Source organism: Macaca thibetana, chromosome 11 (genome assembly GCF_024542745.1).
Source record: "Macaca thibetana thibetana isolate TM-01 chromosome 11, ASM2454274v1, whole genome shotgun sequence".
Classification (NCBI taxonomy): Eukaryota; Metazoa; Chordata; class Mammalia; order Primates; family Cercopithecidae; genus Macaca; species Macaca thibetana.
This window is the reverse complement of record NC_065588.1, coordinates 48,451,132-48,464,146: the sequence shown is the minus strand read 5'-3', so window position 1 is coordinate 48,464,146 and position 13,015 is coordinate 48,451,132. Positions and strand designations below refer to the sequence as shown.

Genomic DNA, 13,015 nt, shown 5'->3' with positions numbered 1-13,015 from the left:
CTCTCTCCCTCTTTTAGATTCATCCCGCTACTCTTTAAAGAACTACAATAAAGAAGCCTGTTTATCTTTGCTTAATACAAACTCCTCAAGTTATTAGCCACCCTTTTTTCAAGTAACACCCACAAAAGTCCCTTGGTGCTAGGGGACCTGGGAACCCACTGAAAGAAACACCACCTTGGTCTCTCGGGGAGGAGAAGTGGGACATAACTCCCTGCTTTCTGACAAATGGTTTTGAAATATTCATCATTTCTCTAAAATGACAAAGGATGAAATATTGTTTCTACTTTTAATTCATTTCCCCTACAATTCTTGTAACATTTAGTTTGTAACAAAGACATTTTAAACAAAAAGATACATTCAAAATTGGGAACCAGCAGGCAGCAAAGCTTCCATTCACCAGCCACCTGTGCATTTGAAGTGGTTGAGTCTGCTCCCAATGTGCTCATAGCCTCTGGAACGCCCTCGCAGGTACAAGAGCATGCCGTTCAAATTTTCAACCAGTTACATGGCCATGTCCCTCTCCATCCCGCCTGCACACTGGGAGAAAATGCAAATCCATGAAGAGTGGTATTTAAAGAATTGACAGCCTTGAAAACATTTTGGAATTATTTGATTTCCTCACAAAACTTCATTATTGCTAAATCCAAAAGATGAGCCTGACAATATCTGTAAGTCTACCAACTGTCCTCCTTAAACCTTGCTGTTAACACTTCCCTAAATCTTCTGTTCACGCCAGCAGCATATCATATGACCAACTCTAATGTGCCTCCGTTAGATTCTAGGACATTTCTGGGAGTTTATACATTTTTGTTTGAGAAAGTTAAGGAGCTATCATACATTTACAGTTCCCCCCTCCTCCCCACTCTATGATCAAAGGAAAAATTTAAGGGGCAGTGCCCCTTGTTCCATAACATATTTCTCCATGGTCCTCCATGTGCAGTGCAAAACAGCAGAAATCCCCATCCTAACGGAGTTGGCATTTGAGCAGATGGCTTGGGCAAGGAAGTTCCCAGTTAATATAGCGGCTCTTATCATGCAAACCAGTCCAAGAAGGAGACACAGCCACCTTGAGCCAGATTGTTTTGCAAGGAATGGGTTCAAAGTCAAGAAAAGAGGAGAGTTCACCACATAGACTGTCAACTTCAACAAAGAGTAGCTCTCATAGGGGTGAATGGGTTTGGGTTGCTCAAGAAGAGAGAGATTCCAAAGATGGAGCTTGAGTTGAAGCCCCCAGGAGCTCCCCATGCAGAAAGAGCAGAGGCTCAGGCTGAGGACAGCTCCCTGAATGGCCACCTGAAACCTGAAACCGTGGAGCAAAAACATCAGGGAACTCTATATGGTGGAAAGGAGATAGCCAGATGTGGCAGCGCACGTCTATAGTCCCAGCTACCGGGGAGGCTGAAATAGGAGGATCACTTGAGCCCAGGAGTTTGAGATTAGAATGAGCTGTGATTGCGCCACTGCACTCCAGCCTGGTGAAAGAGTAATACCCTGTTTTAATAAGAACAAAATAACAAAAATAAAAACAAGAAAGGAGAGAGGTGGCTAACCTTCATCACCTTTGTGGGTTTGGAACCCTTACTTGATCCTTCACTAAAGTACATCTTGGGCATCCAGTGAGGTTCTGTGTGTATTGGGAGGATGGTGAGGATGGGAGCCAGGCATGGGACCTGTATTCAAGAAGAAGCTGCCCCACACACTGGCCATCTATGGATTTCCAGCCAACAAGCATTTGCGGCCATCTGTGGATTTCCAACAACAACTGAGAACTCAAGAGACAGGCTGCCCGGTCTTTCCTCTCTCCCAGAGCATGAAGAGGCCTCCATCCTTTCAGGTTGATGCTCTGGTTTGGGTACAGCACACTCTTTCTGAGTGGCTTCCTAAGAAAATGTGCAAGACAAGTCCATTTTCTGGCTCTCCATGGAAGACCCACTTCACCTGCAGCCTCTCTGTGTTCTCATCGGTGCTCCCTTGCTCACTCACTGCAGCTCCCTGGACTTCCCCAGGGTTCCCCGACCACAGCAGGCATGCTTCTTTCTCTGGGTCTCAGCACTTGTTCCATGACCTGGAGTGCTTCCACCCTGCCCCTCCCCACTCTCCCTATTGCCCACTCTCATTCAGGTCTTCGCTCAAATAACACTTTCTTGGCCGGGTGCAGTGGCTCATGCCTGTAATCCCAACACTTTGGGAGGCCAAGGCGGGCAGGTCACTTGAGTTCAGGAGTTTGAGACCAGCCTGACTCAGCCTGACCAACATGGTGAAACCCCGTCTCTACAAGAAATATAAAAAATTAGCCAGGTGTGGTGGTCACACACCTGTAATCCCAGCTACTCAGGAGGCTAAGGCAGGAGAATCACTTGAACCCGGGAGGTGGAGGTTGTCGTGAGCCAAGATCATGCCACCACACTCCAGCCTGGGCAACAGAGCAAGACTCTGTCTCAAAAATAAATAAATAAATACATAAACAAACAAACACCTTCTTGGCGACACTTTCCCTGATAATTCCGTTTAAAATTCCAGCCTTTCCCCTGCTCTCTCCATGCACCGTCCCTGCTTTGCTTTGCTCCATAGGTTGAACTGTGTCCCCCCGCAAAAAGATGTGCTAAAGTCCTAACCCTGAGCACTTCAGGATGTGACCTTATCTGGAAGTAGGATCATTGCAGATGTAATTAGTTAAATTAAGATGAGGTCATACTGGACTGGGGTGGGCCCCCAAATCCAAGAGGACTGGTGTCTTCATAAGAAATTTGGAGACGGAGACATGGGAAGAACACCATATGATGGGACAGAGCTGGGCTGTGCAGCTGCAAGCCAAGGGACGCCAGATATTTCCGGCCACCACCAGTGGTCACCACTGGAAGCGAGGCGGAGGCAAGGAAGGATTCTCCTGCAGGTTTTTGTTTGTTTGTTTGTTTGTTGATTTTTTTGAAGGCAGGGGTCTTGCTCTGTTGCCCAGGTTGGAGTGCATGGCACAATTATGGCTCACTGCAGCCTCAACCTTCCAGGCTCAAGTGAGTCTCTTGTCTCAGCCTCCAGAGTAGCTGGCATGCACCACCATGCCCGGCTAATTTTTTAATGTTTTTGTAGAGATGGGGGAGGGGGTCTCACTATGTTGCCCAGGTTGGTCTTCAACTCCTGGACTCAAGTGATCCTCCTACCTCAACCTACCAAAGTGCTGGGATTACAGGTGTAAGCCACCACACCCGACCCCCCTACAGGTTTCAGAGGGAGCATGGCCCTGCCAGCACCTGGATTTCCTACTTCTGGCCTCCAGAACTATCAGAGAATAAATGTCTGCTGTTTCAAGCCATCCAGTTTGTGGTATTTGTTATGGCAGCCCCAGGAGTTAATACACCATCTGACAGGCTCTATTTTTAAATTGTGTGGTTTATCATCTGTCTCACCTCACAAGAAAGCAGGCAGCACAGGGGCAGGGAATTCCACCAGTTTCGTTCCCTTGGTGCCTAGAGCAGTGCCTGGCACGCAGTACAAGCTTTACAAGCAGTGGCGGCTGGATGAGGGGTGAATGGTTGGAGCCTAGCACTCTTCCACGGCCACTGAAGACTCGGTGCCTGGCAGAAGGGTGGGCACAGCATCCTCAATGGCCCAGAAGACTAGAGATGGTGGAGCATGTGAGGGACAGTAGTGAGAGATGCAGGAGCAGTGACTCAAGAGGGCAGCAGTTTAGGGGCCACAAGAAGACGCCATCCTATGAGCAGTGGACACCACATTGAGAGAGTGTGAAACAGGGATCGGATAGTGTGGCCAGACAGAACACTCCTCTGCTAAACACGACTCTGACAACAGTGTGGAGGATGGGTGGGCTGAGAAGCCCCAAGGGACACAGGGACCAGGTGCAAGGCGAGGTGGCGGCCGGGGACATGAAACGAAGCTTTCCATCAGGCAGAAGGGACCATATTTGGTGACGCACTGGCTGTGGAGGGGAATCAGGGACAGCTGCTGGGGTGGAGAAACCATCCTCTAAGATGCAGAACCTGCCAGGGAGATGGCTCCCGAGGGAAGAACCTGGCTGTGGGTGTGCTCTGGCACCTTCCACAGTCCTTCTCTGTCCGCACTAGCCTCTTGGTGTCCCCTCAGACACACCAGGCTCATTCCCACCCCGGTAACTTCCCGCCCCTCTGGCAGGAACACTGTGCCCCAGATCTTCCCTGGCTGGAGTCACCTCACAGGTCAGGTCTCAGCTCAAGTGTCACCTCCTTGGAGAGGCTTTCCCTGGCCACCTTCATGAAAGTCCCCCACAGGTCTCCACCCCGTCACCCTGCTGTCTTTCCATTGCAGCACAGTCACTCTCTGCAGGCACCTCATGCATTTGCTCACAGGTGCACGGAAGGGCCCTTCCCACCAGCAAGTACGTGAGCTCTCTGTCCCGTGTACAACACGGTCTCCAGTGCCTGGGACAGTAGCTGCTCAAAAATATCTGTAGAATGGGTGGCAAGATTAACGTGGCCTTCAGGGGCCAGGTTAGGCTGGGGCTGCTGATTTCAGAGCCATGGGCAGAGAGGTGGCAATTTCCATGCAGGGGAAGGGCAGGGAGCCCAGGGGAAGATCTAGGAGACAGCCTGGAGGAACTTGGTTTTGAGAGAGGAAAGAGGAAACCTTGGTACAAGACTCTCAAGGAGAGAGGGGAGATGCCCCAAGGGCAGGCCTAGGAACTGAGGGAGCCTGGATTCAACCTGGCAGGCGCTCCAGAGCCCCAGTGTCCAGACACTAAGCTGCCCTTCATCTTGTTTGAGTGTTGCCAAGTGGGTATGATCACTATCTCATTTTCCTAAGGATGAAGAGGATTTAACTCACACAGCAAGTGGCAGACCCAGGGGGAAGCCCCAGCAGTGTTCTTCTGGAGCCCACAGTCTCATCCTCTCCTGTTGATGGCACCGATCTTCTTCGGGAACTGCCACAGGAGGAGGAGAGCTGCGAGAAGGGGCCAGCCACAGCAGACGTGGCCGGGAGAGCAGCCTCTGGAGCAACCACCCAGGGGATCTGAAGACCTGGCCGTCAGCTTAGCTGGGGTGGAGGCCAGGATGAAGAGGATGGAGACATAAACAGGAGGCAAGGAAGTGGGGACGGCAAGCGTGGGTAACTCTTTGGAGAAGTTTGGCTGTAAAGACAAGTGAGACATAGGATAGTAACCGGAGGCGGCAGTGGGTGCAAAGAGCGCTATTTTAAGGTGGCAGAAACCGGAGTGTGCTTGGACGCGACAGCCAACAGAGGAGCAACTGAAGAATTGAGTTAAGGAGGAAGCAGGGCGGCTCAGCACCGGGGTGGAGGGGCTGCAGAGGCGGAGGCCCAGCCCTCCTCTGCCCACTTATTTTCCGTGGGAAGTAGGAGGAGGAGAGGGCATCTGAGCAGAGTTGGGAGGTGGGAGGGTCAGGTTTGAAAGAGCGGGGAAGGCTTGCAGTCATGCAGCAGGGGAGACAGCTGGCTGCAGCGAGGGCCAGGCAGCGGGACCCAGTGACCATTCTCAGTGCCATCAGTCTGCTCAAGGGTGTGATACTCTTTGGGGGCACCCAGCAGCCTGGGTAAAAGTCCAAAGGATAGAGAGTTGCAGTCATCCAGGGATGAGGTTTCACCGGGACGGTTCTGTGGATGGAGTGAAGTTAGGACATGGGCAAGAGAGTGACTGAGGTAATGCACCAGGCAATCTACACTGGAAGTGGGGCAGCTGGGAAGGGGCTGAGGGTCAGGGAGGAAGCAGAGGTAAAAGAGGTCAAGGGACCAGAGTGACAATGTGGGAGTGAGCAGGTTGAAAGAGTAGAAGGTGTGGCCATAAAGCACAGCCTCTCAAGGAGGGATCTCAGAGGGGCCACAGCTCTGAGCCGGGGCAGGTGAACACCCAGAGGAGTGGTGGGTGTGGGCATGCGGCTGCAGCCTTGGCCTCTTGGCAGGACTCACAGAAGCCTCACGGAAGTCAGCTGCGGCTGGGAAGGGCAGCCTGGCAGCTGTGGAGCAGGATGAAGATCCTTTTTGTGTGTTTGTTTTATTTTTTTATTGTCTTATTATGCCTAGGTGAGACAAGTGCCTGGGAAAGCATTCACACAGCATGAAGGAGTATATTCTAATAAGTCTGTTCCTCACCCTGCAGTGGGCTTGCAGACCAGAGGCAACTGTACCACCATCTTCCTCTGTGTGGAGCGTTTTTCAGAGCCTGAGGGGTAGTGCTGGGAGCAGCTCAGCTGGGCGGAAGGCTTCCCCACTTCTTCCTTCCAAGGTTCCAGGCTTCAGGTCCCCTCCCAGCACCCCAGAACTGCTCAGGGTACGGAGGCCCCTGTCCAACCCCTCAGTTTCCGAAATCCTCTCTTCCTCAACTGCCAAGAGAGTCCACTCCTCGGGCTCCCTCCCTTATCCCTGAGCACTCCTTGTCTGCCCCTGCCTTTACGTGGTGGTCCACTAGGGCTGCATCTTCCATCCCCTGCCTCCTCGCCTCATTCTGATGCATTCCTGCAGCTTCACTTTCCACCTCCAGCAGCATCAGGGCTCAGAACTCTCTCTGCTGAATTCCAGTCCTATACACTCATTGTCCACCTGACAGCTCCCCTCCAACTCAAGGAGCCACAGCTGAGCTCGTCTGCTGCCCGTCTGCCCATGGCCCCATCGGCAGCGGACATGAGTTATCTCATGGCCACCCAGCATCTGTTCACCCCAGGATGGAACAGGCCCAGATTTGGTGCACAGACAGCCCCCTCTGCTTTGGACCCTGCAGTCTGTGGTGTTCCCTCCACCTCTACCCCAACCCAAGTACAGCATGTTACCAAAGTCTAGAACATTCCATACTTTCAGCGTAGTACTGTTTCAGGGTTAGCACAAATAGGCCCAACAGCAGCAAACCCCGGGGTTTGGCCCAAGTGACATGGGAGAAGACCTCCGTTTTTCCTGATAGGTTTGAACCTGAGAGGCTTCAAGCCAACGCCCTGCCTCACGTGGAGGCCGGGAACACACACCATCAACACTCGCAGTGCATTTTCTTGGTGTCAGGTATGTGCCAAGCACCCTACATGTGTGGATCTCACTTTATCCTAACAAAACATGGCACCAGCTAGGCCCTATTTTTTCCCAACCTAAAGAGGAGGGAATTGAGCCACAGAGAGGTTCAGGGCCTTGTCAGGCCATGCAGCTAATAACTACGGTGCCAGAATTCAAATCCAGACCACGTGACTCCAGAGTCCTTGCTTCCAACCACCAGGCTCTACTGCCAGAAGCCGACACAGGCAAGCAGAGCTATAGGAAGAGGGGAAACTGAGGCCTGCTCCCACCATGGAGCCCTGAATCATGCTGGGCCTGCGTCCAGAACCACCCCTAGACTTTTCAGTTACATGGGCCAATATACTCCCTTCTGCCTGAGCCAAATATAGTTTGGGTTTTCTATAAATTCAGACCAAAAAAGTTCTAACTGATAACACATCCTCTCAGTGGGTGGCACCATCGCACACACAGTATTCAGGCCAGAAACCAGAACATCGTCCTCCCCTCCTCTCTCTCCCTCATCCCTCACATCCAACCAGTGACCACAGCTGGTGTCCCAGGCCTGTCCCTCTTCTTACCTCTGGTCCAGGCGACTATCATCATTTTTTTCTGGGTTTTGACAACAGCCTCCTTGCCTCCTTTCTACTTCTAGCCACCACAAACTTACCGCCAAGTTCTTTAAGATCCAGATCTTAACATGTCACTTCCCGCATGAAACCCTCCAGACACCTCACTGCTCCTGGGGTAAGCTCCAACTCCTGCCCAGGCTGGCCCTACCCACCACCCTGGTCACACCTCCCTCACCCACCCTGCCCCAGCCCCCCTGCTTCTGAAGCTTGCTGCTTCACACCTCCAAATCTCTGCCTGAAATGCTCTTGCCCCCTTCTTGCCCAGGCGAATGCCCAGTGGTGATGCCACCTCCTCTGTGAGTTGTGCTTTGCTAATCCCAGCAGAGCTCTCACTCTCTGCTCTCGGCTCTGTCACTCTGGGCTCTTTTCATTGTCTATTTTAACTTCAGTTTTGTAAGCACCACTCTTTACTGGACTGTGAGCTCTTCAGGGGCAGGGTTTCTGTCTTGTTTTTTTTGTGTGTGTGTGTGGGTTTTTTTGTTGTTGTTGTTTTGAGATGGAGTCTTGCTCTGTTACCCAGGCTGGAGTTCAGTGGCAGGATCTCAGCTCACTGCAACCTCTGCCTCCTGGATTCAAGCAATTCTCCCCATTATAGGCACGCACCACCACACCCAACTAATTTTTGTATTCTTAGTAGAGATGGGGTTTCACCATGTTGGTCAGGCTGGTCTCAAACTCCTGACCTCATGATCCACCCGCCTCGGCCTCCCACAGTGTTGGGATTACAGGTGTGAGCCACCGTGCCCGGCCCTGTCTTGTTTATTTCCTCATCCCCACGTCCCAGAGTATGCCTGGCACGGAGCAGTCACTCAGTAAATACTCATGGAAAAGAGAATAAAATGAGTGTTCCCAGGAATAGAGGGTTGGTTCTATACCTCTTCTCTCCTCTCCTCTTCTCTTCTCTTTTCTCCTCTTCTCTTCTCTCCTCTCTAGGGATGGTCAGGTTCAGGGAAAATAATTATGCCACAGGATGATTACTAGGCAGAAAGACTTTTTTCAATAAATAAGCATGTTACCAATTTGATCAATGACAAACCTATGATATTGTCACCTACATTTTATAAACAAAAAGACTGAGGTTTAGGAAGGTTTTGCAATCTAGAATTCCATGCACATGCTCACGAAACCCACTCTCATCTCAAAGCCAAGGCTCAGGCTGGACTCTGATGAGACAGACCCCAACAGTGACTGGTTGAATGAAGCGGTGCTCTTGCCCACACTGGCCACAGGGCGGCAGCCGAGTGCTGGCGTGAGGGTGGCTTTCTGCCCCACTTCACACCCACCCTGGGAAGATGTGGATCTGAGGGTGCAAGGGGAAAAGCCACCACTGAGGAGAGGCCAGGGGACAGGGGCTGGGGTTGCTATATCTGCTAGAAACAGGTAAAACTGGAGGAGAGTTGGGGAACAAACCATTAATTCCTAGAGTCAAGGGCTGGAGACATAGACTGTAGACCTGAAGCTTGCATTACCAGCATATTTAATAACAGGCCACAGAAAGTGATGCAGCATTCCTGGATTGTGGGGGCACTGCAGGCCTGCAAATGGGAGGCACTGACTTGCAGCAGGGGCCGGTCACTGTCAGACCATTGCTGCCTCACACCTGACAGGACAAGTGCTGCACTCATGTCCTCAGAGGCCAGAAGGCAGGGGGCACAGCCAGCACCTGCTGCACCAGGCGTCCAGGATGTGTGACCACTTCAGTGCCCAGGACATGCAGCAGGTCCCAAGTGGGCTGGGAGTGCAAGTCTCCCAAGTCCAGGCCCACACTGAGCACTTCCGGAGGTCCAGTGGAGCAGTTCAGAGGCAGCGGCTGGGTGCAAGGATCCCAGGTTGAGGTCTCACCATAAGCCAGGTATCTCCCAGTCTTTCATCTGCAGCAAGAATGGGCTGAAGGTGGCAGGGGACCCCCAGAGCGGCAGCAGGAGAGCTCTCTGGTTGGCAGATGATGCGGGGCTCAGGAATCTGTAGAGAGAGCCACCCCCGTGTCTTTGTTGGAGAGGGAGCTGCACTATGTGGAGACTGAGGAATGGACTCCATAAACCTCACAGCCTTTCCCAGCTTAGGGAAAATCTCAGGGGCTGGAGGAAGGTTAGGGCAAGATCTGAACCCATCAGCCGCTCCAGCCCTTCCCCTATGGACAGTGCAGGCTAAGTGAGCTGGCTAGGAGTCCAGGTGCCTGGCTTCTCTCCCTGGCACTCAGACCTGCACCCATCCCCCACCTCTCACTCCCAGCTGGAGCCTGATGGGGTAACAGCAGCACCCACTTCCCAATTTTCCACATTCTTTCCTGCCCACTCAGCCTGACAGCCTTGACCAGGGTCAGAGTTCCATGGCAAACATCTCAGTCCTTTCCCGTAGGAACACTGAGGTCCCAGGCACACCCCACACCCTGCCCTCCAAGCACTAGGCTCAGAAACAGCAACAGGAGGAAGTTGGATGAAGAAAGCCTTTGCCCCTACCTCTACACCCCTGCCCCAGCCCTGTCCTGGGTGTGAGCAGACACGATGATGCTGGGGGCACAGCCCTTCCTAACACCAAATCACTCTACACCCTCACACCACGGGAACTTGAGCCCAAAGGCCAAACGGAAGGTCATCAGCCTTCGGCCCTGATCCCTCAGCTCTGACCGCTGGGATTTTTTTTCCACGGATGTTTATTCCAGCTGACCCTCTAAGCCCATCCCCCCTCAGGTTCAGGCCAGGAAAGCTGAGCCCAGCTGGCTGAGGAGCTGCTGCCGGCATCTGGAAGACTGCTCCCCACAGCAAGAAGGTAGGCAGGGCCCCAGGGAAGCGGGATGGGAAGGGGGCAGTGACACAGGGGTTTGGGGGTCCATCCCTGATTCGCAAATGTATGAAGAGAGGCCGTGTTTTGCACCAGCATCTCAAGAGTGATGAGAAAGCAGGGAAGGGAAGAGGACAGAGCAAGAGGGGCCCCCAAGCGCCAGAATGGGGCTTGAACTTGGAATCAGGGCCAGGGTCTGCTTCCAGCTCTGTCATTAATGTGAGCATGTCACTTACTGTTCTCTGAGCTTCCCCACGTATAAAAGGAAGGGGTTCCCAGTGATCTGGAGACCCTCTCTCCCATCTGGGAAAGGAGAGGAGTGTGGGGCCAGAGGGTGACAGGCAAGGCAGCTGGGTGAAATGAGGTATAATCAAGAGAGGAAGTTCCCACCCTCTCCCCCAGCAAAGGGAGGGGGGAATGTCCCCTGGGCCCAACCCCCTGCTTGTGCCAGGTGCAGTAACAGACACACCACACACACCCCTCAGGGCGCTGGACAACCCTCCCTCCTAGGGGGCAGGGTAGGGGATAGGAGGGGACCCTGAGGTGAGAAGTCCCTGGCTCAGCAAGGCCAGTGTGGCGCCGCTGCCCAGGATTAGTGCCAAATCCTGGGCTGCTGGGCAGGGATCACACGTCGTCGTCAGCTTCGCAGCTGCTTAGCTGCACCTGCCCGCATCTTCCCCCTGCCCCTCACAGGCACCCAGCCTGACTCCTTTCTCGGATAGAAACTGGGACCCTGCCCTACCCCAGATAAGCAGGGCAGGGGCTCCAGAATCGGGGAGGGGGCAAGAGAGGCCAAAGTCACCCCTGACAAACAAACACTTCCACCCACAGAAACACCCAGGGGCTCCTAGGTGCAAAGCTGAACAGAGGGAAGGAACAGAGAAGGCCTCTCCAGTCCCTGTGGCTGTCCCAGGTGGCTTTCGCCTGTAGTTACCTTGTCCTCAGGCCACCCAGGCCCTTCCCTCCAGATGGCTCCTGTCCTTGGAAAGACAGAGCGAGACACCCAGACAGAGCCCCCACAGCTGGGAGTCCTCAGCCCTACTTCCTGGAGCAGCGCTTCTGAGGCCCCCCAGCTGTCAGGAACCCTGCCATCCACACCCCGCAACACACACCACACAAAGCTCTTTGTCTGGGCTACATCTACTCCCCCACCCCTCACCCCCTCACCCCCGCCCCCACGACCTGAGCAGGGTCCAGAGAAGGGCCTTCCACACACCTCCCCATTCCCCAGGGCCACCCAGGCCCCTGGCTCTGCCCTCAAACATGACCACACTACTCTCCCTGTCTCAAGAGGGAGGCCAGAAAAGGAATCTCCCACAAGCCCCCTTCCAGGGAAAAGGTTTCAGGCAGCTGAGGCCAAAGGCTGGTGCTGTCTGCCTATCTCCTCAGCCCCGTGGAGTGGGCAGTGCTGGGGCCCGCAGAGTTGGGCCTAGGACCTATAGGGGCCGGGGCAGATGCAGACCGTGGGGTTGAGGGTGGGGGCTAGGGAAGAAGCCCCCAAAGCACACTGTGGCCTCTAGACTCCCTCCTCTGTCATCCTCCTGCCTCCACAACCACCCCACAGTTACACAGCAGCCTCTGTTCCTAGAAAAAAAGCTTAATGCTGGAACATTTAAGATGGGAGGAGGGGGCCGGAGCTGCAGGAGACACAATCCCGGGCGGGGCGGCCTCCTCCTGATTCCGCACACCTGGGTGGCTGCAGCCCCACCGGCCGGCCGTGGACTTACAGAGGTGGGAACCGGAGTCGCTGAAGAGCCCATTCCCCAGACAGGTGCCTTGCTGCGCCCCAAGAAGCCTCCTCAGTAAGGAAGCTACTGTAGCCCCCCGGACCCTCGCGCCCACACTCCCGCTACCCTCCCTCTCACCTGTGCGAGGCGCGCCGCTTCGGGTAAGGGATTGCGACCGCAGCAGCCGTCGGGCATGCTCCGGACCGCTGGGAGTCAGGGGCCACCTGGAGACCGCGACCTCCGAGCGCAGCTGGGCGCCTAGGAGTCGTCGTCGTCGTCGCCGTCCTCTCCGCTGGCACTGCCGGGCTCGGGCTCGCGGGACGCGCGCTGCTCGCGGGCCAGCAGCGCTGTCAGGCCCTGGGCGCGGAGGAGGAGGCCGCCGCCCAGGAACAGGACCCCGCAAAGCACCAGCAGGGACAGCACGCCGAGCACCGCCGCCTGCACCGCGAGCGGCCCCTCGGGGGGCTCTGGCGGCGACCCCGACTGGTTACAGCAGGAGCTCAGCCAGGCGGCCTGAGCCGCCGCGCCCGCCTGAGAGCCGTTCATGCTCCAGCGCCGGCTGCCCAGATGTGGCGGGATCGCCAGATGTGCGGGAGCCCAGACTGGCGGGCGGGCCGGAGGCTGCGTCGGGGGGAGGGAACCAAGGGGCGGACCCCAGGCGTCCTACGCCCCTACCCCTTGCACAGAGCGCTCGGGCACTTCCTAGACAAAGAGCTCCAGCCGTTGTGGCTACGGCCCTTTCTCCACAGGCCCAGACTCTGGGCCCATCGTATTTCTTTTCATCCCCAAGGCCCACAGGCACCCCCATGCGAGTCCAGTCAGCCAAAACCAGAAGCCATATCCCCAAGAGTCCCTCCCCCTCGCAAAGTGGGCCAAGAGGTACACCTAGGCAGAGCC

At 54.7% G+C, this 13,015-nt stretch overlaps 1 protein-coding gene and 1 long non-coding RNA gene across 3 annotated transcripts; both read right to left on the bottom strand.

Annotated features, from left to right (window-relative positions):
• Nucleotides 1-272: 272 nt before the first annotated feature.
• LOC126931075 (uncharacterized) lies at nt 273-7,732 on the bottom strand. Its single transcript, XR_007717774.1, has 3 exons — nt 7,649-7,732; nt 4,816-4,912; nt 273-537 (listed from the first exon to the last, which is right to left on the bottom strand). It is a non-coding gene; the product is annotated as an uncharacterized LOC126931075 (long non-coding RNA).
• A 753-nt stretch (nt 7,733-8,485) lies between these two features.
• SMIM41 (small integral membrane protein 41) lies at nt 8,486-12,742 on the bottom strand. 2 transcript variants are annotated; one of them, XM_050748807.1, is made up of 2 exons: nt 12,245-12,742; nt 8,486-8,539 (listed from the first exon to the last, which is right to left on the bottom strand). In XM_050748807.1, exon 1 carries the CDS (start codon nt 12,662-12,664, stop codon nt 12,377-12,379), a length of 288 nt encoding a protein of 95 aa, XP_050604764.1. In that variant the 5' UTR covers nt 12,665-12,742; the 3' UTR covers nt 8,486-8,539; nt 12,245-12,376. The 2 variants fall into 2 exon arrangements, with proteins under 2 accessions (XP_050604764.1, XP_050604763.1); XM_050748806.1 differs by having other exon boundaries at nt 8,506-9,572; nt 12,257-12,669.
• Nucleotides 12,743-13,015: the final 273 nt, after the last annotated feature.

Bases quoted from the DNA above. Each gene is read 5' to 3' on its own strand.
- SMIM41 (XM_050748807.1), bottom strand. From the start codon at position 12,664: ATGAACGGCTCTCAGGCGGGCGCGGCGGCTCAGGCCGCCTGGCTGAGC.